The 26,695-nt window shown below is 37.1% G+C and overlaps 2 protein-coding genes across 3 annotated transcripts; one reads left to right on the forward strand and one right to left on the reverse strand.

Moving 5' to 3' along the window:
* The first annotated feature begins 1,062 nt into the window (after window positions 1-1,062).
* On the forward strand, window positions 1,063-6,885 carry LOC117934454 (surfeit locus protein 1). Its single transcript, XM_034856143.1, has 6 exons — window positions 1,063-1,282; window positions 1,376-1,476; window positions 2,622-2,860; window positions 3,397-3,571; window positions 3,663-3,946; window positions 6,373-6,885. The coding sequence occupies exons 1-6, from the start codon at window positions 1,102-1,104 to the stop codon at window positions 6,440-6,442; spliced, it is 1,050 nt and encodes a 349-aa protein (XP_034712034.1). The 5' UTR covers window positions 1,063-1,101; the 3' UTR covers window positions 6,443-6,885.
* A 1,496-nt stretch (window positions 6,886-8,381) lies between these two features.
* Window positions 8,382-25,257, reverse strand: LOC117934531. Of its 2 annotated transcripts, XM_034856246.1 has the most exons (6): window positions 25,173-25,257; window positions 24,963-25,044; window positions 24,727-24,852; window positions 24,454-24,560; window positions 11,028-11,185; window positions 8,382-8,880 (listed from the first exon to the last, which is right to left on the reverse strand). In XM_034856246.1, the coding sequence occupies exons 3-6, from the start codon at window positions 24,822-24,824 to the stop codon at window positions 8,635-8,637; spliced, it is 609 nt and encodes a 202-aa protein (XP_034712137.1). In that variant the 5' UTR covers window positions 24,825-24,852; window positions 24,963-25,044; window positions 25,173-25,257; the 3' UTR covers window positions 8,382-8,634. The 2 variants fall into 2 exon arrangements, with proteins under 2 accessions (XP_034712137.1, XP_034672317.1); XM_034816426.1 differs by lacking the exons at window positions 24,963-25,044; window positions 25,173-25,257 and having other exon boundaries at window positions 24,454-24,550; window positions 24,727-24,818.
* Between the last annotated feature and the right edge of the window lie 1,438 nt (window positions 25,258-26,695).

Raw genomic sequence — 26,695 nt, forward strand, 5'->3', positions numbered from 1 at the left:
GGAAAATGATTTTTTCATGTTTTGTTGTCCTATAAAAAATATCAAAGAAAATCAAATATAATTAAAACTAATTAAAAACTTATGTATTTTAAAATTATTTAATCTTTATATTGATGAGTTAAAATAAATAAAATGAGTTTAAAGTAACAAAAAAAATAATTTATTAACTTTTAATCTATTTTTTTATTTTCCTTCACTTTTTTTTTCTTCTATTTTTCCTTTGTATTTTCTTTCCCTTGCATTTTTCCTCAAATTTTCTAAGAACCAAACATAGCCTTAAAGGTCTAACGGATGAAAAATAATTCTTCAATCCACACAATCTAGTTATAGATTAATTTATAAAGTTTTACAAATGAAAAAAAAAAATTAAATCTATTAATTGAACAAAAATTAAAAAATAATAATACTTGAATTTTAGAATAATGTTTAGGAGAAAAAGGGTTTTGGAGATTAAAAGGTTAAAACTCTAATTATTTTTTTGATGTTTTAATTAATGAAATTATAGAAATGAATGAAAATATATATGATTGCTAAACTTAGAATACTATAAGTGTGTTTTAAGTCATGTTTGGTGGTTGGAAAAGTTAAAAGAAGAAAATAGAAAGAAAATTGTGTATGTATATTAAAGAAAAATAAGTAAATTTTCAAGTGCTCATTTAAATATATATTTTTTACCTTTTATTTTTAAAAATCAAAATAGTAATAAATTTTATATAATATATTAAAAATATAAATTTTTAAAAAAATGATTAAAAAATTTTTGAGATATTTAATTATTTTCATTACCTTAAGTTTAAAAAAAAATTAAAGTAATTTTTAAGAACATAAATAAAGGCTATAACTTTTGCATAATAATTTCTATTTTTTATAAAGATATTCATATTAAAAAAAAAAAAAAAAGGAAATCTAATATTATTCAAGAAATTTCTTTTATTATTATTTTTCTTTAATTTTTTTTTTAAATTAAAAAATAAAAATTGGACCTTTTCCAATGAGAATTGAACAAGTTGGGCCCGGCCCAATATCAAAAACCCTGATAAAGCCCTCTCCTTTTGGTTTTCTCCCTCTCCCGCAAAACATGAATTGTTGAAGGAGAAGGAGATGGCAGCAGCTTCCATTTCCAAAACCCTATCAAAGGGCGCCCGGGGTTTAAAAAACCACTGGATCCCAACTCCATTGTTTCCACATCTATATTCATCCTCTGCCCCTGTCTCAGCTTCTGCATCTGCTTCTGTTTCTTCTTCTTCGTCTGTCTCCTCTCTTACTGAACCTCAATCTTCAGGTCTCTGGTTGGTTCCCCAGAAAATATTTTAAAATTCTCTGGGAATTTTTCTGAATTTTACCTTTTTTTTTGGTATTTTTTTCTGATTAGCAGGAGGGGAACAGAGACGGGGTTGGACAAAATGGTTGCTTTTCGTTCCTGGGGCTGTCACCTTTGGCCTTGGAAGTTGGCAGATCTTGAGAAGACAAGACAAGGTGATCATGGGTCTGAATTAAATTTCTTTTCTTCACAATTACTTATGTTTTTCCATCGTAAAACAGAGAATTTTATTCTTTGCTTTAAGCATTCTGTTGCTTTTAAATTTAGGAATTTAGGAATTTAGGGTAATTGCTTCTCCTTTTCCTTTCTCATATCTGTTGGCATACTGACCTTACTGAATACTTGGGGATTTTTTTTATCCTCTTTGGCACTACTTACTGATTCGGAAACAGGAAAGTGTTTGGTAGTATAATTTTTTGAAACTGTTTCTTGGAACGTTCGATCATTTTCAAGAATGCAAAACACTTTATGAACTGAAAATCGTTTGATAGACATGGCTTTAATAATTGAAAATGATGGAAAATGATTATGTCTCTTGTTTTTATTTTAAATATGAAAACTTGTTTGCAGGAACTATTTTTTTTTTTTTTATCAGAAAAAAAAATATATTTATTGATGATAATAAAAGTACAAGAGAAGGATGAGAGGTCTTTCCCTCAAATCGCTGATCCAGATCAAAGTAAGACAAACACCCCACTATACAAAAACTATACACAAAGGCATTCCCCAACTATCTCAAAATTTTGAATCACAAACTGAAAGTCAATTGAGTTAAATAATATTAAGTGGAACTCCTCTAAAAGCGGCAGTACAGGAGGCCCAAAGAGAGGAGTAGAAATGAAGTAAATCTCACAACATCCCTTCTAATCTCCACTTTTCCTCAAAAATCCTAGCATTTCTCTCTTGCCACACAATCCATAATAAAGTGAGGCAAGCAATTTGCCACAAGTCTTGCCTCTGATTGACTTCCCCAATCCTCTAAAAGAAATAACATTAATCATCATATCTTATTGATACAGGAACTATTTCATTTCCTGTACCAAATATATATATATTTTTCTCAGATGGCTGTTTCTTTGGCTCACTTCTCTCAGTGATGAAAACTTATTGATCTTGGAAATGCTAAATCACATGAAGAAACTACCCAGATGGATTTTTTTGGAAAAATGAGGGATGATTTTTACTTGTGTCAATTTGGAGAATCCTTCGTGTCATATCACATCTCTTATTAACCAAGTGGGTTGGAGAAGTAGAACAGATATTTGACTATTTAGTTTAACATTTTTTGTTGTTTATATAGATTAATATGCTGGATTACAGACGAAAAAGATTGGATTTGGAACCTATTCCAGGAAGCAACTTATACTCTCTGAATGAAAATTTGGATTCCCTGGAGTTCAGGAGGGTTAAAGCCAAAGGATTTTTCGATGAGAAGAAATCTATTTACGTGGGTCCACGTTCCAGAAGTATATCCGGAGTGACTGAAAATGGCTACTATCTCATCACACCCCTTATGCCGATTCCTGATGACCCTGATAGGTAATCTCAGGAAAGAAGTGTATTTTTAATTATGTAACATTCCTTATGATCCTTGTTTATCCATTAAAGTACATTAACCTAACAAATTCATGGGCTCTAAAATGAATTTTTATGGTATGACTTGTCATTTGCTGATGTGGTTTTTCTTGTTTGGGATCTTTTTCTATTCCTTCTCACATTGTGTGGGTTTGTACTTCCCTTCATTATGTTCTGGTGATAATTATAAACTTCTTTGCCTTGTGGCATGAGAATGTACATTGAAGAAAAACTTGGATGTTGCTATCGGACTTGAATTAATTTTATAGAAGGATGTTTACAGCATGAAAATACCCTTAGATGAGGATTTTATTATCTTAGCAAGTGTTTCAAAATTTTGTCATCTTGCCCATATTAACATTTATTTATTTTTACTAATCATTTTATTTGGTTGATACTAGTCTCTGACATCAATATATTATTGCCTCTTAGGATTCTTGATTTGTACTTTGTTGACTAAGTTCTTTTGCACCTAATAATGTACTAAAAATTCTTCTCAGCATGCAGTCACCAATTCTTGTCAATAGAGGATGGGTTCCACGCAGTTGGCGAGACAAGTTTTTAGAAGATCTACCAGTTGATGAACAATCTAAAAATATAGCATCCCCTTCCATTCAAGAGAGTGAAAGAAGCTCTTGGTGGAGGTTTTGGTCTAAAAAGCCTAAAACTGTTGAGGTTGTTGCTTATGATTTCATAACATCTTGGTTAATGGAAACAAATGATTTTGAATATAAAATTTGGTGGTAAAGCATCTTGGAACTTGCAGGATCAGGTTCCTGCTGTGACTCCTGTGGAGGTTGTTGGAGTAGTTCGTGGAAGTGAGAAGCCTAGCATATTTGTTCCAGAAAATGACCTATGTTCTCGGCAATGGTTTTATGTTGATGTACCTGCAATTTCCCGTGCCTCTGGACTTGCTGAAAATACTATCTACATTGATGACATAAATGAAAATGTCAATCCCAGTAATCCTTACCCTGTTCCTAAGGAAGTCAGCACATTGATTCACAGTTCAGTCATGCCACAGGACCATCTAAACTATACATTAACATGGTATGCCTGTTGCTTCTTTCAATATTCAAATGCCTGCATGCACATGCTGATTCTTTTACACCTGGCTATTTTAATATTTGTCTTTTGTATCTTCAGTATTTGCCTTATCTCTGCTTTTTCATTTTACTTATGATTGCTCCACTTTGAAAAAGTAGACAATTGATTCACTTTGTGCCAATTCAATTTGCATCCAGTGGATCAAGACTCTAGGTGCACTGATTCCACTTCCACTTCCTGTAGTGATCAGTGCATTACAGAAGAGGTGGTAATCATCTCCAGCTCCTTGTCATGGAACTCCCTGATGTGCTAGGATTCTAGTCAACCCTGACTCAGAGCAGTGTCAATCGTCTCGTCTTGTGCCCTTTCTATTTTCTACTATTCTAAAGGGATGTGGGGAACTCAATCCAAAACCTCATTTTGTGCCATTCTTTACTTGTATATCTTATAGAACTCAAAAAATCTTCCTCCCTGATATTTGTTAGATGGACTCTAGTACAAGTGTTAGGTTGTCAGTGTGTGTCTAAGAATCAGATCCCTTTTAATCCCGTGTTCATATCCCTTTGGGGCAAATTGAACTGTATAAGAATATTCAACATGAGTGTAATGTTGGGCACACCTAATTGATACATATATCATCAATAGGCATTATTAGAACATATCCCATCTACACACATCATGTCATGTTTGATGTGGGTATTTTGCATACTTAGAATGTTTATATAACATGGCCTGATACTCATCCAAAGACCCTTCCATTGCAATTTTCTGATTCTTGTTTAACTAGAAGTATTTTGACACTGTTAAGACTTAATCCAACAAAAAACTACATTAAAAATTAAAAGAATTCAATAGTGATTTGGTTTTTGCCTGTTATAATTCGTCATTTTTAAATCAAGTGAGTCTAGGGATTGTAATCTGATGCATTTTTTATATTGGGAATACTGTTCAAGTTCCTAGGAATAGTCTGTTGATGGTCTTTGCTGTTCTTTTTCATGAGAACTTGGTGGTTAAATAAAAAATTTCACCTCAAATTCCACAAGTCAACCTACTTGATATTTCGTGATCAGTTTGGAATCAGTGCAACCACATGCTTGATCACTACAATGAGGCATAAGGCTATTAACACTGACTCAGCTCCTTTTACAATGAGACATAAGCCTACTAACACCAAGTCAATTCCTATTACCAGTAACTATATGTTTTTTGTCCCCCAAGAAGGTGGTCGTCCTGCAGTGGTCATGCACCCCCATTTTATTTTCATTATAAGGCTGTGTGTGAAACCCATCACTTTTTTGTCTAATTCTTAAACTGGAAATAACTGAATATAGGTTAGCGTCATATGGCCTGTTGAGATGTGTTTTATTTGAGAAATGTCATATTATGAGAACATAGAAATCTAGGTTTTAAGTTTTAGAGAAAGCCCTAGAGCAATGATCATAGTGTATAAAATCTGTATTGTGGTTTGCCTAATTAAAAAAGGGAAAAAACAAAAAATTATTAGCTTGCTTATCGCCGTCCAAAGGATCCAAAAATGGTATGGGTACTTGGACACATCATAAATTAAATGGTACCTGAAGATAGTTAACAATGAATATAAGCAACTATATTTACTAGTGCACACTTTTATTTACATCATCTAACATAAATATCAACAACTAAGTAAATATGATTAGATGTTGAAACAAGATAATGAAGTGAAAAAGTTGTGATAAATTTATTAACTATAAGTGCGATTTCATATGATTAGAGAGTCACATATAATCACATGAATCACACATGCATGGTTATGAACCTGAAGCTAAAAATAAGGCTAAGAGTGAGAACTTGTAATAGACCTAGTAACCATGAAGCAGGGAGGCATGTCATCACTGATCACATGCTGAACACCTACATTTTGTACCATCTGTTTGATGTGATATAAGGTGGAGCAATAGAATGTAAACTCAGCAGTCATATCTATAATAAGGTCTCATTCTTATTCCTAATATGCTGCATTGACTGTATGGTTAACATGAATTGGATAGGAGTCAGTAAATTCGATAAATTCATTCAACATCTCCACTTGCTTATGGAAGGCCCAAATATGTATACATCATTACCTAGATATCAGCGGTTTGATTTTTTAAGGGTCTTATACCATAAAGTGGATCAAAGAAAATGAAAACATAATGCCACATTTAGAAGAAAAGCAGATTTCTTGGAAATTCCATGTTATGTTTTTTGTTCTCATTGCATATAGCTCATGTTCGTGGGGTTCATTTTCCTAATTTTCATCCTTGAGTTTTGTGTGAAAAAATTTTACCCTTTTAATCCCCAGTAGAACTAAGGGCCATCTTTCATTGGCTTGCAACTGGAGAACACAGCAATAATATAAGACATACCATTCTTTAATGCTCTTTCTCTGATAACAATTTTGTTCCACACAGGTATTCTCTGTCAGCAGCAGTAACATTTATGGCTTTCAAAAGAATAACGCCAAAAAAGAGCCGGAGATAACAAGCCTTTGTTAGAGATATAAAGTTTGTCATGTATCCTCCTTTTAGATCACATACCGGAAATTGATTTATAAAAATAAGGAGCTGGGATATACCCATTTCCTTGCCATTGTTTGTTTCTGATTTAATACCATTGTTCCAGTCATTCTTTTCACCATGGCCCCATTAAAACACTGGGGATCATTCGCTGAAAGATTATTGTTTCCTTTTTGTCAGCTACTCACCTCATTAAACAAGCTGATTTTGATTTTGCATGATAGTGGATAAACTTGTTTCATAGGGGCAACTGTTCAATATCATGTTTTATGCCATTTCCCTTCACCCTTTCCTGTTAAGCATGAAAGGGAAGTATAAATTACCAAAGACGCTGTTCAAATCATGTATTTATTTTTGAGCAATGATTTCTTGTAACAGAGCCTATATTAGTGATTTAGCTTCTTGTAACAAGGGTGGTGTGTGCAAATTTAATTTCTGCTATTACCTATGGGAAGTTCTTTTTCTGTTTTTGGGATAAATAGAACTTGATTGCGAAAACAGTTGCTTTGCTCATTTGCTTATTGGGGATGATGCTGGATTTTGTTTTGTTCTCTGTTTTATCTTTTATTATTATAGTAGTGGATTCAAACTAGTTGTAGCGTCTCTGTATGTGATTCTTAGTAGATTACAGGGAGCTATGGATTTTCGTTTGTTGTAAGCCTCACTAGCAAAACAAGATAGGGGATAAGTTTTTGGTCCTTAAAGAGGGGAAAATGGAGTTGAATCTCTAGCAATGGAGGCTATGACTTAACCCTAGTTGAGGAAAAGAAGAAAGGATCCTGATTCCAAACAAACAGACCCTCTTGTTGATAAACTTCTTTAAACCCCCTTGTTGATGAACTTCTTATTGGATCTTCTAGCAAAAGTAGATTGTTGGCAGGGCTGAAACTTGATGAAAACCAAGTTTTGCAACATTAATTTCTTTCAGATCGATCTCCGGATATCTTGGGTTTTCATCAGGTTTCCTTCTACTTCTGAAGTATTTAACGGATTAGGTGATGATGATTGTGTTGAACTCCTTATCAACATTGGTAGTTTGAGGTAATGCTGCTGCTATTTCTCGCTGCTTGGGATTTCTATTTTTAAAGCAGAAAGTAGTAATAATTTCTATATAGAAGGTAACATGCTTTTTTTTTTTTAAATATTTATTTACTATCCTCAGAAATTATTTAAAAAAAAATTATATTTGAGGTAGTAAACTTTTTTTAATACCTTAATTTTTTAAATAATTTTTAAGGATTTTTATTTAAGAGTTTTTATATTTTATATAGAAATTACTATTATTTTCTACATATATTCAAATGAAAATTTATATCTGTTTAAATACATCTCCTTTTTCTATTTTTAAAATAAAAAAATAATATTAATTTTTATATGAGATACAAGAGTAATGACCTTAAAAATAAAAAATAAAAAAAATGTATCCACGCACGACACTCAGCCAATGGTATTTTCCTTGTGCACAGAGGAAAGAAATTAGATCATTGCAGCCTTGGAAAGGTAGGAACAAAAACCCTTGAATGGAACTTTCAAGTCGATACGCCAATTTATTTGTTGGGTGGTTATAGATTTTCCGGTGGACGGGTAAAACTGCTTGAATCGCATAATCATGAAATGCTTGCAAAGATGGTTGATTGTGTTTATATGTGGCGCAAAATCAACATCTTACACTTTTATACACAACAAGAAGCTTGTCGATAAGGTGTTTCTTTAAATTATGTAGAGGAATATATATTAGTTTCCTATTGTAAGATGTAGAGAAAACATTGGGAGAAGAGATTGCTAGGAAATTGGTGCAATAACTATGGGAATGAGAGTGATTTTTCAATTTTCCAACTTTTTAGATAAATAATTATTCCAAAAATTTAAATGTATAAACAAAAAATAAAACCATTACACATGGATGTTTTTAGTGAAAAGGGATTGAATCAATGCGATTTTGTTCACTGTTCTATTCTGTACAATTTGTTTCATTTACAGGCCTAAAACAAGACACAAATCATTAAAAGAATACCCCAAAAAAAGCTACTTTTGCTCACCACACTACATGAACTCAAAAAAATAAAGGGAAACACCCAAATCAAAGAATGAAATGAATATGAAACCAACCCCACCACCCAAAAAGATATTAAAAAAGGGCTAAATGAATTAAGAGTTTTATGATATACATCTTACTGGTAAAGGGGACATGGTGGCTCCTGCATGGATTGCCTTAAAGAGTGCCACAAACTTGAATAGACTCTCTTCTGAGAACCACTTGAGCTTCCATGTCAGAGACCCCGAAGCTGTCTTTTCTTTATCAAGTCCCACCTGCTCCTTGTCTGTGTTGGCTGATGGGCACAACTCTGACGTGGCACGTACAAGAGCCAAGGTAACACACTGACTCTCCCTCGCCTCAATCACCTGAAAATATTGTTTCCATCTGACAGTAAGTTTTACATCTTCAACCACCAAATAACTGAAAATTTGCTCTGTAGTGCCATAATAGTTAAAAGTTATCTTTGCAAACTAGAGGGAAAATCTATTTATCACATTCATTATTTAGTGTGATTACTTTGTAGCGAAGGAAAGGAAAAAGGTGTGGAAAGTTGTCCCCCTATGCAACAATTTGGCGGCAACCAATCAAAGAGCTTTTGAAAATAAGGAACAGACTGATCAAAAGATAAAACATTCTTTCCTTTGTAATCTTTGAGCTTGGATTAGCATGGACATAAACAAAGGCTCAATGTCTTTATTTGATTTTGTAGATTGGGTGGGAGTCTTGTTGAGTCTCAAGGTGGTCTTTTGTGCACGCTCTTTTGAGGCCTTCCTTTAGGTGCTCCTTGTAGACATCCTGTGTACTCTATTGTACACTTTCCTGTTATTAATTTGTACATACCTATCTTTAACTAACTATATATATACATATATATGCCTCCCAGAGATAATATATTATAGAAGTCAAGTCAAATTACCATCATCTTCTGGTAACATTTGTTGAAGCTGTTCACATTTGATTCAGGTACAAGTATCTGAAGTTGTTGTCTACCTAGGAATGATGTTTTAATCCTGAACCTTACGAGATTTGAGAAACATATTAGTAACCTAATTTTTCATTTTTTCCCCATTCTTTACCCAAGGCTGAAGTGAAGTGTGTTTAATGTCCAAAACAAGTCTTACAGTTACAATTAACTATGAAAAAATTCTTCCTTCCCATTATTTGCCACACCTGTTCACATATTTATCATGCATGTCATACAATATTCATGCCCCAACCATCATCATGTCATGTTCAACACCAGTACTTAAACATTACCACGAAGGATACATGTCACATAGCTTCTACTTAACATACTATAAGTGTACATGTTAGCATAGAAGTGGCTTTCCTGAGATAAAAAGGGCATAACTGCTAGACAGATGCTCCAAAACTAGAATCCCATGCTGATTGCTGACCTTTCATTCCCCTGGAGTCAGGCTACTATGTCGATTCAATTTTCTATATAAAGCCCTCAACCAGAACAAAATCAACTCTACATGCCCCTCCAACATCTGCCTCTCCGGCATTTCCTCTTGTGCATACATCCTTATTGAGTTTAGCCCAACCCGCAACATCCGTCTTAGAAGTAGAAGAGCTAACTGGTGAAATTTGAAAAGAGCTAAGCTGAAGCCTCAGGCCATGGATCACTAATAAAAGTTTTTTCCATATGGAAAAAAACTATGTTCGCTTTTGTATGCGAAGATTCAGGCATAGAATAAAACAACTACTTAGTCAATAGCAAATTCTATTGATAACAATGGAAACATTCCTGACACTTTTTCTTTTCTCAGTGCTGAAGTAGGTGCCATATTCAACAGGAAACCTATGGCCCAGAGAAGCACATTTTGCATTTACACCTAATCTGGCCTCTCCAGCTAAAATGTAGCTAGTGAACAAATACCACAAAACCCCAACATATCCACCCCCCACCCAAACCGCAATTTGCACATTGTTGACACCATTACCTATGGTGGAATCTGCTAATTACAATGTTTCAAACAAATCGACTTCTCCAAAGACATGCACCTTGAGTTCACTTGGTATTTGTTAGTGAAATGCAGAATGAAGCAAGAAGAACAAGATTGATGGTTAAATGAAGTAACAAAGGAAGGAAAACAGTAAGATCATTGATGAGTGGGAGTAACAAAATCAAGGAAAAAAATTGATGCTTTGGATGATGTAGCACGAAAACAAGCACTGTTTTCCATGATATACCACACAAAACATCAATTTATTATGGCTATTTCAAGTGATGTGAAAAAGTGATAACCAAATTTTAACCCATTGAATATGCATTTTGATTTCAAATGAGATTGCTACACAGCTATTACCTTGCTACCATTGCAATAAATTATGATCACACTGGCACTTGTATAAGATTTCATCAACAAAAGAGATGAGAAAATAATACCCAAAGACTCAAACAACAATTTTGTTAGTAGTTATTGTATCAAGGTTGTTAAAGAAAGGGAAATTGTTCGTGGATTTAGGCCACAAATCTTAAAGAAAGCCTTTGTAAGGTTGTACTTACCATTTCAGATACATCAGTGATGGAGCAGCATGAATCAAGGGAGAAATATGTTGATGAAGATGCATCTATTGAAAGAGCGCTAAATTGCATGAAGTCTTCAATGCACACAAGCAAATGTCCTCCAATTACAAATAGTGACCTTGAAAGCCATAATTCATCTGCCAAGTTTTTAAACACAATGATTCTAAGCATTAAAACAGAAAAACCTCTTCTTTGAAGAAAAATTAAAATACATGTGCAAAGTGAACAGAATTCAAAAGTATTTGTGGAATTTTTTTTATAAGTGAGGAACCTTCCATGGCCAAGCTGTTAAAACCAGCCCTGGGTAAATCAAGGTATCATCAGTGGTGGGATTTGAACATGAGACCGTATACCTCTTACTAGGATCACACCTCCCAGCATTCACCCTGACCAACTGAGCTACCCTAGTGGACTATTTGTGGTATATCACTCATCAGGAGAAAACAAATATACAACAAACTAAAACTGAAATCTGTTTTCATTAAGAAAAAGTTTCTAAAAGAAGGGCCAAACTTATTCATAAAGCACAGAGCAGAGCAGAGTGAACAAAATTTGAACACAACATGCTAAAGACCCAGCTAACCCTGTGGGCAGCACCTAGACTGAGAATTTTTGCTACGGCTTTAGTTTTTGCCCAATTACACAGCCTAGTTTATACTTGCAAGATGTCTAATCACCATCTGGTCCCCTTGGGTTAATGCTTCAGTGAACACAGATCATATGACCGGTATCTGATGTATGTCTTCCTAGTAAATGCCTTATAGCACATACATGTTATTGAAGAGAAAAGGTCAGGGTTGCAAACATCTTTGTGTCAGCACAGGGCTCCATCTCCTTTTTCATCTTCCATGTCTCTTTCTTCAATGTTGCATGCTCTAATTTTTATTTACTTATTTGATAAGAAACTTTATTGTATTTAATAAAAGTCAGAACTTGAATGTCCAGTATTTTATTGTTTTTTTTATTTGTCAGTGAAACCTCTCAGTCAAGAGAGTGGTGAACATAAAGCCTAAGTGAGTTCCCTGACCAAATGGCATTCTAAAACTTAATTTGATGGATGCTACTGGGTAATTCAAGTCATACATTGGCAGATTCACAAAGAGAGATGATTACAAACTAGCTGTTAAAAAATAAAGAAATGCCTCATTTATTTGATGATCTTAAAATTTCAAGAGAACTAGGTGTCACCAATGATTAAAAATCAATAATTTTGGCTGAAATATTGCAAAAGTTTGGTTAAATCAGGCATCCAAAATGAAACCAAGGGGTAATATATAATCATGGGAAAATCAAGAAAAATCAGCAATTTATTGCCAAAAAAATAATTATAAAAACATGTAGGCACAGGAGATGTAGCATCTTTTCTCACAATTTATCACCATATAGTGTCCTCTGTTGTTGATAATGCACCACAAGAGTCTTAGCCATCTGATTAGATTGTTTTTATATCCCCAACCATTTATTTTGTACATTTACGGTTGTATTGTGCTACTTTCAGTTGGTCATTTTGGGTATGTGTACTTCATTCCATGTTACTTTGGTTATCAATCTTTTATTTCATTGCTTTAATTTGCTCCATTTTATTTTAGTCATATCTCACTTGCTTTGTGTCAATAAATAGATAATTTCATGCCAATTCTTTGAAAAAAAAAAAAAAAAAGGAAAAATTTTCAGACTCACTTTTTTCCCTTTTTGCATCCAAACGTTAGTTTTTGCCACATTAATTCTTCTTTAAAAAAAAAAATATGTTATATTAAATATAAAACACAAAACAAATATTCATTTTTTAATAGAACAAAATTTTATTTATTATTATTATTTTTTTTTTGTGATTCTGGAAAAAATGAGAGAGAGAGAGGGCGAGAGCAAGGGGGAGGGTGACGACGATGAGGTGAGGTTGAATCGGAAAAGGCAGAAGTTCGGGGTGGAATCGAAAACCTTTGAAGTAGAGGTGGAAAAGAGAAGGGGTAAAACCCTACTCTTTATTGTGGAAAGCAAAAAAGGTGTTTCCTCTTGGGTTAGATTGGGGCCGGCAAGTGTCGGGTCGTTTCTGGAAGGGCTGGACCAGTGTATCAAGGACGGGAAAAACGGTAAATGGGAGAAGGGATGGAAGGAAAAGGGGAGAAGGTATTCCATGGTGCGTGAAGTGAACAAGGCGGGAAGCTTCATTAGGCTAGGAGTTGTAGACGCGGAGGAGAAATGGTTCAGCATCTGTATCCCGAAAGGAAGAGGGGAAAGAGAGGATGGACAGTCATGGCGAAAGTGGTGCGGAACTTGTATTCAAGGGTTGATAGAAGGGAGATAAACAAGGACGAGCCAATCCCTGAAAGAATGCCACCTGAAAAGGGAGAGAGATGGGGGAGAAGGAATAACATCGGGATTAGGATGGAGATTAAGGGAGAGGACATTTGCAGAAATGTGGATCGGTTGGGTCAATGTCTGATTGGAAAATGGAATCCTAAAGCAGCAGGAGGAGGGGATTTGGAGAGAATGGGGTGGCTGATGGCGAGCGTTTGGGGATTAAAACGAAAGTTAGGGTTGGCCTGGATGGATGAGGGTCGGGCACTATTGGAGTTTGAAAAGGCGGCAGAAGCTAGGAAAACTCTCGATGGTGGAGAAAGGTTGGTGGGGGGGATTCACGTTGATATGAAGTTGTGGAGCCCGCGCTATGGGTGTTTGGAAGAAGGGGATTTAGAAGAGGAAGTATGGGTGAGGATAAAAGGATTGCCACTGTCGTTATGGACTCCTAGTATTTTGCGAAGAGTAGGAGATGAGTGCGGGGGCTTTGTTGCCATGGATGATCCGACGGAGAAAATGGAAGATCTCCGATGGGCGAGGATTTTGGTGAAGACGAAAAGAGATGAGCTGCCAAGCTCAATAGAAATTGGGGTTGAAGAGAACTCATATCTCCTCCCGATGTGGTGGGAAGCAACACCGTTGATCAGAAAGAAGACGGAGGACAGTCGGAGTGCAAAAGGTCGAGAGGAAAGGGACGATGGAGGCGCACGCGCTGGCCGGCGAGTGGAGGAGTGGGGCAGCGCAGGCTTCGAGGCTTTGCTACGGTCAGATGATGTGATGGATGGGCAACCGGATGGGAAGGGCAGGGTCTTGTCGGTGGGCCGGATCCAATTCGGGTCGATGCTCCGGGTGTCAGAGGATGGGGCGGATGATGGGTTGAACCCGAATAGGCCTAATGGATACAATGTGGGCCTTAGGAGGGACGGGGAGCCTAGCCCATTTCCATTATCTGGATCAGGTATGTCAAAAGTAGTTAGTAGTGGTGGGCTTGGCCGTCGGGCAAACCAAAAGGCCCAAAAGGCAAAGAGAAAGTTGTAGAGGAGAGACATGGGCCACGATCTGGGTCATCTATGGACCTAAGAGAGTGCAGTGGGCCGTCTTCAAGCGGGTTACAGGAGAATGAGGCTCAGCGAGGTGGGTCGCCTTAGAGAACAGGCCCGAAGGTGAGCAAGCCTAATTCAGGTCCATTGGAGGCCTTGGCTCAGTCTAGGATGCTTGTTGATGCCAACATCGAGATAGAATTCCTAAGAGTAAGGGAGATGGAAACTGAGAGCGCTCAGAAGGCCAATCCACTCGAGGAGATGGTAGACAGTGCCCTCCAGAATGAAGCTATGAGGTATGAGGCCTTCTCATCTTTAGGGGATTTATGGGTCTCCGGGAATTCTTCTCCTTCTTCTTTGCTTGCTCTTGGTCGGACTCCAGAGGGGGAGTTCTTTGATCATTCTGGGGAAATTAGGGGGATTTGCCAAAATGGCAGAATTTCTCAAGGGCAAGATGCAGATGGTACCAGGGCGAATGGTAGTGCTTGTTGGGAGCTGGTTGAATTCAAAGGGCCCCTAGCAACGACAAGGGAGCAGGAAAGGGGGTCTTCACAGAATGAGATTCAAGATGAAAGGGGGGAGGAGGATCTGGATTGGCAAGAAAGTAGCCTAGCAAGATTTAGTCAATTCCTGGGTTTTTCGACTGATGGGCTGGAGAAGGAGATTTTAAATTTTCTGTCTAAAATCAGGAAAAGAAGGGAAAAGATTCATAGTAAAGGATTATTAGAAAAATCGAGGTTTGAAAGGGAGCTAAAAAGGTTGGAATGCTCAGTGAATTATGAGGGGGATGGCAAAAAGAAGGGCCCTATTCAGGGCAAAGGGGTGCAGATGGTGATTGTTTAATGAATCTCAAATTGGTAAGCTGGAATGTAAGGGGGGTGGACGAAAGTACGAAAAGGAAGGTTATTAAATCGGTTTTAAGGAAGCAGAAGGTGGATCTCTTTTGCATCCAGGAGACAAAAATTCAAATTATGACTGATAGGGTGGTGAGAAGTTTAGGGACGGGTAGATTTTTAGATTGGAAGGTCCTAAATGCGTGTGGCTCGGCTGGGGGTATCCTAATCTGTAGGGATAAAAGAGCTCTGGAGTTGCTGGAGTGGGAGGTGGGTCAGTTCTCTTTATCCTGCAGATTCAGGACAATGGAGAATGGGGCGATTTGGGCTTTTACGGGGGTTTATGGCCCGTTCACTAGACTTGAAAGGGAGTGGCTGTGGGAAGAAGTAGGGGCAATCAGAGGAATCTGGGAGGGGCCTTGGTGTCTAGGTGGTGATTTCAACATTACCCTGGCTCAAGGTGAGAGAAGCAGGCAAGGGAGAATAACTTCAGCTATGAGAAGGTTTGTGGAAGTTGTAGATGATCTAGGTCTTGTGGACCTTCAATTGCAAGGGGGTGCATTCATGTGGACTGGGGGTCTGAATAACACGTCAAGGGCTCGTCTAGATAGGTTTCTGGTTTCTCCTTGCTGGCTTGATCAGTTCAGTAGGGTGAGCCAGCGGAGGCTTCCCAGGCCGATTTCAGACCACTATCCAGTTTTACTTGAGGGGGGTAGTTGGAGGAGAGGGTCTGCCCCCTTCAGATTCGAAAATATGTGGTTCAAAGTAGAGGGGTTTAAGGAATTAATCCGAAGTTGGTAGCAGGGAATAGAGGTCAGGGGCAGTGCCAGTTTTAGATTATCGGCGAAATTAAAGGATCTGAAGCAGAAGCTTAAAGTTTGGAATAGGGAGGAGTTTGGTAATCTGGAAAGTAACAAGGAGGCTGTGATTCAGCAAGTGGAGTATTGGGACAGAGTAGAGGATGAGAGGAGCTTGTCAATGGAGGAATTAGCTTGTAAGAAGGAAGCCAAGGAGGATTATGCCAAGTGGGTTGATCTGGAAGAAACTCACTGGAGGCAGGCGTCTAGGGAACTTTGGTTGAAGGCAGGGGATAGGAATACGAGATATTTCCACCGTATGGCGTCTGCCCATAGGAGAGTTAATCACATGGACAGAATTAGAATTGATGGGATTAGACTGACAGAGGAGCGGGAAATCAGAGAGGGGGTAGCAAATGCTTTTAAGCAGCAATTTTCTGAAAGTCCGAGGTGGAAGGCGGACATTGGAAGCCTCCCTTTTAATCAAATTTGTGTGCATGAGGCAGAGATGCTGGAGGCTCCCTTCATTGAGGGTGAAGTACAGTCGGCCCTGATGGAAATGAATGGGGATAAAGCCCCAGGTCCTGATGGGTTCTCTGTTTTCTTTTGGCAATGCTGTTGGGATTTCGTCAAGGAGGAAATTCTGGTGATGTTTAAGGAGTTCCATGACCAGAATACGTTCCTCAAGAGTATTAACAACACCTTTCTGGTGCCGATTCCTAAGAAAGGAGGGGTCGAGGATTTGGGAGATTTAAGGCCCATCAGCCTGTTGGGGGGCCTCTATAAGCTGCTGGCAAAGGTGTTGGCCAACAGGCTTAAGAAAGTTATAGATAAAGTAGTTTCCAATGATCAGAATGCGTTTGTTAAGGGTAGGCAGATTCTTGACGCTTCTGTAATAGCAAATGAGGTGATCGACAACTGGAATAAGAAGGAAGACAAGGGGGTTATCTGCAAGTTAGATATAGAGAAGGCCTATGATAGCATTAATTGGCAATTCCTCTTGAAAGTCATGGAAAAAATGGGATTTGGCGCTAAGTGGCTGAGGTGGATGTGGTGGTGTATCTCCACAGCCAAATTTTCAGTTATGGTGAATGGAACGTCAGCTGGCTTCTTTTCAAGTTCTAAAGGGCTGCGTCAAGGGGATCCCCTGTCCCCTTACCTTTTCGTCATGGGGATGGAGGTGCTGAGCGTCCTAATCAGAAGGGCTATGGAGGGGGGCTTCATCTCAGGGTGCAAAATTCAGCGTGATAGAGGACGGGTTGTTCACATTGCTCATTTGCTTTTCGCCAATGACACTATTGTTTTTTGTGAGGCAAAGAAGGAGTACTTAACGAATTTAAGTTGGATCTTGTTCTGGTTTGAAGTCGCGTCCGGTTTAAGAATTAACTTGGCTAAAAGCGAGGTTATTCCAGTAGGGGAGGTGCAAAGGATAGAGGAGATGGCTGTGGAGTTAGGGTGTAGGGTGGGGCAGCTTCCGACTGTGTATTTGGGGCTGCCGCTGGGGGTGCCTAATAAGGCTGCATATGGATGGGATGGGGTAGAAGAGAAAATGAGAAGGAGGTTTGCTCTTTGGAAGAGCCAATATATCTCAAAGGGTGGGAGAATCACTCTAATTAAAAGCACTATGGGTAGCATGCCAGTGTACCAGATGTCATTATTCCGTATGCCCATTTCGGTGGCAAGAAGATTAGAAAAATTGCAAAGAGATTTCTTGTGGGGGGGGGGGTCTCATGGAGAGGAAAACTCATCTGGTTAAGTGGGATGTGGTGGTGTGTGGGGATAAGGAGAATGGGGGGTTGGGAATAAGGAAGTTTACTATCATGAATAAAGCGCTTCTTGGCAAGTGGACTTGGAGATTTGCTTCGGATAAGGAGGCCCTTTGGAAGTATGTGCTAGAGGCATGGTCAGGAGGATTATGGTTGAAGGACCAAAAAGGTTGTGGGTGCGTGTGGTGTGGGGGTGTGGAAGGAGATCTTAAAGGAAGCTGGCTGGTGCTGGGACAAAATGGGGTTCAAGGTGGGGAAAGGTAATAAAATTAGTTTCTGGACTGATGTGTGGTGCGGGGATGCAGCGCTGTCCCAAAGGTTCCCGCATCTCTACATCTTAGCAGCCAACAGAAATGCAAAGGTTGAAGACCTGTGGGACCAGAATGTTGGGGAAGGAGGCTGGAATTTGTGTTTTATAAGGGATTTCAATGATTGGGAGGTGAAGTTGGTAGGTGAGTTGCTTCAAGCGTTGAGAGGAGTTAGGATTACTTGGGAGGATGACTCAGTTGTTTGGAAGGGAGGGGGAAGTGGGCAGTTTAGAGTGAAGGATGCGTACAGCTGGCTGGATAGGGCTGTGGATGTCAACTTTCCGAAAAATAAGATTTGGGTGGGAAGAGTCCCAACTAAAATCATGTTTTTCGCATGGGAAGCAACTTGGGGAAAGATCTTAACTCTTGATAGGCTTCAAAAAAGAGGTTGGCAGCTCCCGAATAGGTGTTTTTTGTGTGCTTGCAAAGCGAAAAGCGTGGATCACTTACTTATTCATTGTACAGTGGCTAGAGTGCTTTGGGATTTAGTGTTGGGCTTAGTTGGGGTCAAGTGGGTGTTCCCTAATACTGTAAATGAGGTTTTATATAGTTGGGGGGGTTCTTTTGTGGGGAAAAAAAAGAAAAAATTCTGGAATTCCATTCCGTTATTCATTTTTTAGATGGTTTGGAAGGAAAGGAATAGATTAGCCTTTAAGGTAGGGGGGGGGGGGGGGGGGGGGTCTTAGTAATTCAGAGGTTTAAATATTCTTTTGTTTGTAATATCTGGGGTTGGGCTAAATTGTATATGGAAGAGGAGCCGCATTCCCTTTTAGATTTCCTGGAGTGGATTGCCTCCAGTTGAGGGGTGGTTTGTTTTTTGGTTTTTTTGATTGTTTTGGCCTTTGCTGCCTGGTATACGTCCTGTATACGTTGGGGTTTTTAGCCTCTTTAATGAATTGTGCTTGCTTATCAAAAAAAAAAAAAAAAATGTTTATTTTTTATTTTAAAATTCAACATTTTTTACTAGTCAATAGATTTGTAAAGCCTTCTTGATAAAAAGAACATTTAAATATGGAAAATCCTTTTAATTGGGGGCCAACACCTGTGAGTTAATTGATCCTCCTCTTAGGAATGCATCCTTCACATGGTCAAATTTGCAAGAAACCCCTGTTTGCAAAAGGTTGGATAGATTCTTATTTTCTAGTGAGTAAGAGCAAGGATTCCCTCAAAGCATCCAAGAAGCACTCCCCAAATTGACTTGGATAATTGTCCAATTGTGTCAAACACCAATCTTTTTAATTGGAGGGCAACACCTTTTAGATTTTAAAGCATGTGGTTGTTTCATTCAGATTTTAAGGATATTTTAGGTTATTGGTGGAATTAGTGTTGGTTTGAAGGATGGGAAGGTCAAAAACTCATGAAAAAGTTTCAATTTGTCAAGTCAACATTGAAAGAGTTGAATAAGGTGTCTTTTGGATACTTAAAATAAAAAAAGAAAAATATTCTTTTGGACATTATGGGTTTGGATGAGAATGAACAAGGGATTTTTAATCCTGAACTAGCAACAAAGAAGACTTTAAGGAAGGGGGAATTGGAAGAAGTGTTGCTAAAAGACGAGGTGTATTGGAGGCAAAAAACTAGGGTCAAATGGACAATAGAAGGGGATTGTAACTCGAAATTTTTCATAGGGTGGCCAATAGCAGGCGGAATAGGAAGTTCATCAAGTCTTTGATGTCATAAGATGGGGTAGTCTTTGATAACATTGAAAACATTTTAGAGGAGATTAAAAGCCATTTTGGGAAGTTATTCTCCAAGCCTTCAGGTGGTTCATGGAGGATTGAAGGTTTGGACTGGTCTCCTATTTCAATAGAGAGTGTCAAGTAGTTGGATTACCTTTTTTCAAAAGAGGAGATTCACAATGTTATGTTTTATTTAAACATGGAAAAGGCCACCAGGCCAAATGGCTTCACCATTGGGTTTTATCAAGAGCGTTGAGAGACGATTAAGGCTGATCTTTTAAGAATGTTCTTAGAGTTTCACAATAATGGGATAATTAATCAAAGCACAAATGCTATCTTCATTGCTCTAGTTTAAAAAAAGAGTCAAACAAGCAGGATCTCAAATTAAGACCCATCAGTTTGGTTACCATTTTGTACAAAATCATAGCCAAAGTACTTTCAAGGTGATTGTGTAAAGTCCTCCAAGACACCATTTTCTTGACTCAAGATGCTTTAGTTGAGGGAAGGCAAATTCTAGATGTTGTCTTGATTGCTAATGAAATGGTAGATGAGAAATGGAGATCAAGAAAGGAACGGGTAGTCTTCAAAATTGATTTTGAAAAGGCCTATGACCATGTTGATTAGGGTTTTTTGGACCATGTACTTGAAAGAAAATGATTTAGTTCAAAATGGAGGTCTTAGATGAGGGGATGTTTATCTTTGGCAACTTTTGCAATCTTAATGAATAGAAATACCAAAGGTTGGGTTAAGGCATACAAGGCTTAAGACAAGGAGATCCCCTTTCCCCTTTCCTCTTCACCATTGTGGGCGATGTTTGAAGTAGATTGGTAATGAAAGAGAAGGAGAAAGGTTTATTTGAGGGGCTTCTAGTGGGAAAAAATAGGACCAGAGCGTCTCATTTACAATTTGCTGACAACACTATCTTTTTTCTAGAGCTTACTTGGAAGAGTTGCAATCCTTTAAGCTATTTTTTTTGGAATCAACATTAGTCAAGATCAAACCACCAAGTTGGCTTCTCTGCTAAATTAATACAGTCTCCGAGTGGCCTTTAACATGTTTGGGTCTTCCTTTAGGAGGGAATCCAAAATTAATTTCCTTTTAGGATCAAGTGTCGGATAGAGTCTCTAGGAGATTGGATGAATAAAAAAAAGTCTTTTTGTCCTTAGGAGGTAAAATTACCCTAATTCAGTCTTGTCGCACATCCCAAGCTACTTTTTATCTATTTCCAAGATTTCAACTTTAATAACTTTAAGAATTGAAAAAATACAAAGAGATTTTTTATGGTCGGGTTTTGGTGAGGGTAAAAGGGATCATTTGGTCAATTGGGACATAGTGTGTAGGCCTTAGGAGTTTGGTGGGCTAGGGTATAGGAAAATTACTCTAAGGAACCAAACTTTATTAAGAAAGTGGCTTTAAAGGTACCTTAAGGTTTTGCCCTTTGACATCAGGTTATCTTGAGTATCTATAGTACACATTCTAATGGATGGGACGTGAACAATATGGTAAGATGGTCACATTGTTGCCCCTAGAAGGCCATTACACATATTCTCCAAGTTTTTTCTACACACACTCACTTTGCGGTAGGTGATAGGACCAAAATTCGTTTTTGGGAAGATTTGTGGTGGGGGGACCAACTTTTATGCTTACAACTTCCAAGACTTTTTAGAGACACCACAACTAAAAACCTTTCCACATCAGCCATCTGGGGTAATAACATCTCTCTGTCTTGGGATCTTATCTTCCATCGCAATCTAACTGATGCGAAAATTGAGGAACTTGAAAGAGAAATGTCTTTACTTCCCCACGTACATTTGACTCCTTTTGTTCCAAATGTGAAAGCTTGGATACCATCCTCTTTAGGAGTATTTTCAGTAAATAAAAAATAAAAATAAAAATGAAAATAACATTATTTAATTTCTTAGTTTTTGTTCCTTCCTACCTATCTAATTTTTTGTGGAAATCAACAGTCCCCTCTAAGGTCATGGTCTTTGTCTGGTTAATGGAGCATAAAAAAGTAAATGCCAATGACATGCTACAATTGAGAAAGTCTTTCAAAGCCCTTAGCCCTGATTGGTGCATCCTATGTAGGAGGAATAAAGAGACAATTGATCATTTTTTCTTACATTATTCGATTACTTAAGGATTGTGGCATAGGATATTTTCACAAGTTGGGATGGCATTGGTTTAGCCAGGTAGTATTCGCGATATGATGGTGATTTCTTTCAAGTGCTTTGGGAACTTTATTAGAGGGAAGACTCTTTAAAGGATCGTGTGTCTCTCTTTGTTGTGGATTGTGTGGAGAGAAAGGAACGTTAGGATTTTCTAGGACACTTAGAAGACATCGAGGATGATATGAGATGTGTTTTATTCTATGTTTCTTTTTGGGCTTACTGTACAAATGTTTTTAAACTCTATCCTTTGAGTATAATTCGGCTTAATTAGCTTTCGATATGTACACCCTAGGGTTAAGCTTATAAGTCAGGAGATGTTATACGTGTATAGGTTTTTTTGTTCCTTTTGTATAGCCCTCCTTGTATAGTGGAGGTTTCCCCATGTTTTTTTTTATCATGTTTGTATATCATAGGGAGGATTTCTCATCCTTCTCATGTTTTATTCTTTCTCAATTAATATATTTGTTTGTTTTCGACAATAAATAATAAATTGCTAATTTTTATCTTTTACAAAAATAAACAATATAAAATGAATTTTTTGAATTACCTTTTCAAGATAAAATTTAAAATTACAAGAAAATTAAAATTTTCCTTTTAATGCCAATTCAATTTATTATAAAAGTAATATTAGTTTCTATATTAAAATTCAGTTTTTTCCTTAATCAAACAATAAAGAATAAAAGATTATGAACTTTTAAGATAGATTCCAAACTAGTCACCATGTGTAGGGCACAAGACAAATTCACTAGGAAGCCGCTCATAGAATCCTGAGATGTTCCAAGCAAATAAATGTAGATGTGTAAACACACACCCACACATGAAAGAAGCCAAAGTTTTCATTTGCTGAGTATTTTAGATGCTGATCAGGCAGGTTGTTAGTCCTACTGCAGAGGTAGAGTATTGTTAACTAGGAGTCCATATTAAAAGTGCTTAGTTAATGTACTAATAATCCTGTATATCAAGAGCAAAACACACACATTGAGGGTTGATTGTCAGTTTATCTTAAGGTTGATCCAATTTATAATAGGAGTGGCCATGAAAGCAGAAGTTATTATTCCTTATTTACCACTCTATTAAGTCAGAAGATCAGATAAGAGACCCTCGTTACCATAACTGTTCCTAAGGTCATGTTCTTGCATCTTTGCTCCTAGACAAGGAAGATCTACGCTATGGCTTGATAGAGAATGTGGAAAGAGGCCCATTGCTTTTCAGTTTAGCATCTGACAAGGATGCTGCAGTAGCAGATTTGCGGGAAGGGGGAAGGAATGGAGACCATTGGTCCATTCGGATCAGAAGGCACTTTCGGGGATTCAGAAATGGATGCAGTGGTTTACTTCAAGTTCATTCATTTGGTGAGGATGCAAGGAGTAAAGACAGACAGACAGCTTACAATGGAAACAAGAGAGGAATGGAAAATTTGTAAGTCCTATAGTTTTTTATGTGGTGGGAGTAGACTCACAGTTGTGAAAACTGTGCTTCAAGTGCAAATAGGCTCAATGCACAACCACTCCCTAGTTATAGTGCCTCGCTTGCCAAGGCATGTTTAAAACACTTCTATTCTTAAAATTTCTAACTATATATTAAAATTTAAATAATTTCATTACTTTTATTCTTTTTGCCTATTAAAAAAAATTAATTTCTTCCTATTTTGCCACTATTTTTTATGATAGAAGGGCATATTTATTTTGTTTTGTAATTTGTCTTCTTAATTTAGACATTCTAACTATCTTTCCCTTTTTAAGTTAGGAGAATATTTTATTTTCCTTTTTTGTTAAGATATTATATTATTTCCCTTCTGTTAAATTAGGAGAATAACTTTATATCATTAGCATCTATGTACATGATTTAATGTAAGGAATGAAAACTAGTGCTTTCTCTCAACTTTGTTTGGAATTTCCCGCCTCCTTTAGTTTTTGTTATCTTGTTCCCCCTAACGAATGGGAAGCCAAAGGCTTCCTGCCATGGGGACTTTTTATTCCCCTCTTTTCTTTTTACTCATGTACATTTTCTTTTTGTGAAAGATTCTCATCCTTTGTTTTGTTGCACAACCTTCTTTTCTTTTATCTAATATGCTATGGTATAGGTTGTATTTAGAAAACAAAGGCTTGTAAGTAGAAACTTTTTGCCACACATAAATATTTTGATACTATTTTGCACTGTTTGTCATGCTTAGGTGACATTTCCAAATTGGATTTTCCAATTTGTGCTAACCATCCAACAGACTATATCCACAATTATTTTCATAACTATTTAACACACAAGTACAGTGGCACAAGCACACACAAATTCCAAGCATTTTACAATCGCAAAAACTTTCTTCCTTTTTGTGTTCTTTTGCATGTGTGCCTTAGTGTCTTTCATAATGCTTCTACTAACATTTTCTTTGCCAACAAACTCCCTTTTTTGATAAACCAAAAGTCATCTCCCAAACATTCCAAAACATGCTAAGGAGCATCTTGCTAACTAATTTTAACAAGAAAAATCATTTCCACAGTGAAGATGCAAGAACATACCTTCAATATTATTGCGCCAGAAAAGCACCAAAGAATATTGGAATATGCTTATTTTTGAACCTCCACATATATGTTTCTCAAACAATTCCACCTGAACCTGCTCCAAACTGCCATTTAAATTTCCAAAAACCCAGTCCATCATAACAGACAAGAAAAAACATACTTGACGGCACTAACTGATTTTGGGAATAACAACAAATATAGAACTTAGAAACCCTGACCACAAAGTTTCAGATATCAATGTGAAAGGGCATAGAGAAGATAAATACTCACCTCCTCAAAGAACATTTGCTGCATGTTTCATTTGAATCAACAACTTGCAAGGTACACAGTAATTGCCTTGATTTCTCCATACTCCTTGTTAGAAACATATATGCTGCATCCCTCTCAATATACACCCTGACAAATATATATTTTTTTTATCAGAACACCCTGACAAATATATGGAGGAAGAGATATTTAGAGAAGTGAGAATTTTATAATTTCTAGGACTACCAGAAATCACTAACCTCACAACCTGAAGTCCTACACCAACCAAAACCTCTCTAACATCTTCAAGCCTGTGGCAACCCAAAAGTTTTAAGATGGTTCCTGCAAAATTAAAATAATTTTAGATGCAGTAATCATATAAAACTGAACTACAAAAATATGGAATTTTCCAAATTAAAAACATTTAGCACAGAATGTAGGAAAGTATGCCTCCTGCTGAGAGTTCATACCACAACAAACCTAACCTGACCCATCAAACGTGACATCAACGAGTAGTACATACAACTTGTGTTCACTGCTCAGTAGTATAGCCACTTCTCTGCATGTGGAACAAAATAGAAATAAAGCATGAGAAAGCAGAGTATTTCCAACTCTTTCTTTTGATAAGCTTTATGAATGTACAATTTCATCTAACTACATATTACCAAGAACTACTTTAGTTCTACAATGAACCAAAGGTTAAGAGTAATACCAACAGTGAACAAATAGATCTCAAGAAAAATATCTTGGGAGGACATAATTAAATACATGTATCAAATCTTTATATAAAAAAGGTAGTTTAGAAAAATGAAAAGCAGAAAAAAGGGGCTGAATCTCTTCAACCATTTTTATTTTTTTTACAAGAAACAACAATGCATTACATTGAAATAGGAATTAAGAAGTACAATAGAAGGATGAGAAATCCCCCCACAAACGAAAGCTAAACATACTGAATACCAAAAGCAAAAAGTCATATGGTAATTACAAAAAGCAACCTCTCCTTACAAACCCACACCCTTGGAGCTACACACCAACTAATCTAGTTGAACCACATTAAGGGGAATGCCCTTAAAAGTTGTGGTGCAAAATGACCAAAAAGAAGCAAGGAAGTGAATAGTATCCCATAGAACCTCTGAATTCCTTGCCTTGTCCTAAAAAACCCTAGCATTTCTTTCCCACCACACAATCCAAATTAAATTAATACAAGCGGTTTGCCACAATACTAGGTCTCTCTTGGATCTTCCCAATTCCTTATAATTAATGGTCATCATGTCATAAATGCTCCTCGAGGGAACCCAATCCATCTTGGCTATTCAAAATAATTTGTGTCACAGCCCCATCGTTGAAGGACAATGTAAGAAGAGATGATTTGTTCATTCTCCATGCTCCATACACAACTTATAGATATCAGGACTAAGAGCTTTGTAAGGCCTTCTCAATTGTAACATGTCATTAGTATTTTCCCTTCTTATACGCCACTAACCAAAAAAAGGACTTAACCTTAAAAGAGACTTGAGATTTCCAAACAAATTAGTAGGGAAAGCAAGAGATGAATCAAAAAGGTGGGACAAGACTAGAAAGAAAGATTTGACTATAAATAACCCTAAAAAAGATAAAAACCAAGCTCTCAGATCTGGAACAAATAGGGTTAAGTGCAAACAAGCAAAAGAAGACATGAGACTTTCTAATTCTTCTATCTCAGAATCGAAAAGATTACCACATAAATTAAAGTTCCAAGATAACGGATAAGTAGACCCAAGAATTGAAGAGATGGGAAGATTTTTAACAACCATTACAGCTGGAAGTACCAAAATACTTGTTTTAGCAATGGGACAAAACATAACAGGAAATATCACTACATGACAACAAACCCACATCAACTATACCCATAATTGGCAAAGAAAGCAAGGAGAGAAATGTTTTCAATTTATTTTTCAATTGGAAGTGGTGCATATTGTGGTTGTTTCGAGATCAAGAGTTACTGTGCTGTTGT

Source organism: Vitis riparia, chromosome 17 (assembly GCF_004353265.1).
Source record: "Vitis riparia cultivar Riparia Gloire de Montpellier isolate 1030 chromosome 17, EGFV_Vit.rip_1.0, whole genome shotgun sequence".
Taxonomy (NCBI): Eukaryota; Viridiplantae; Streptophyta; class Magnoliopsida; order Vitales; family Vitaceae; genus Vitis; species Vitis riparia.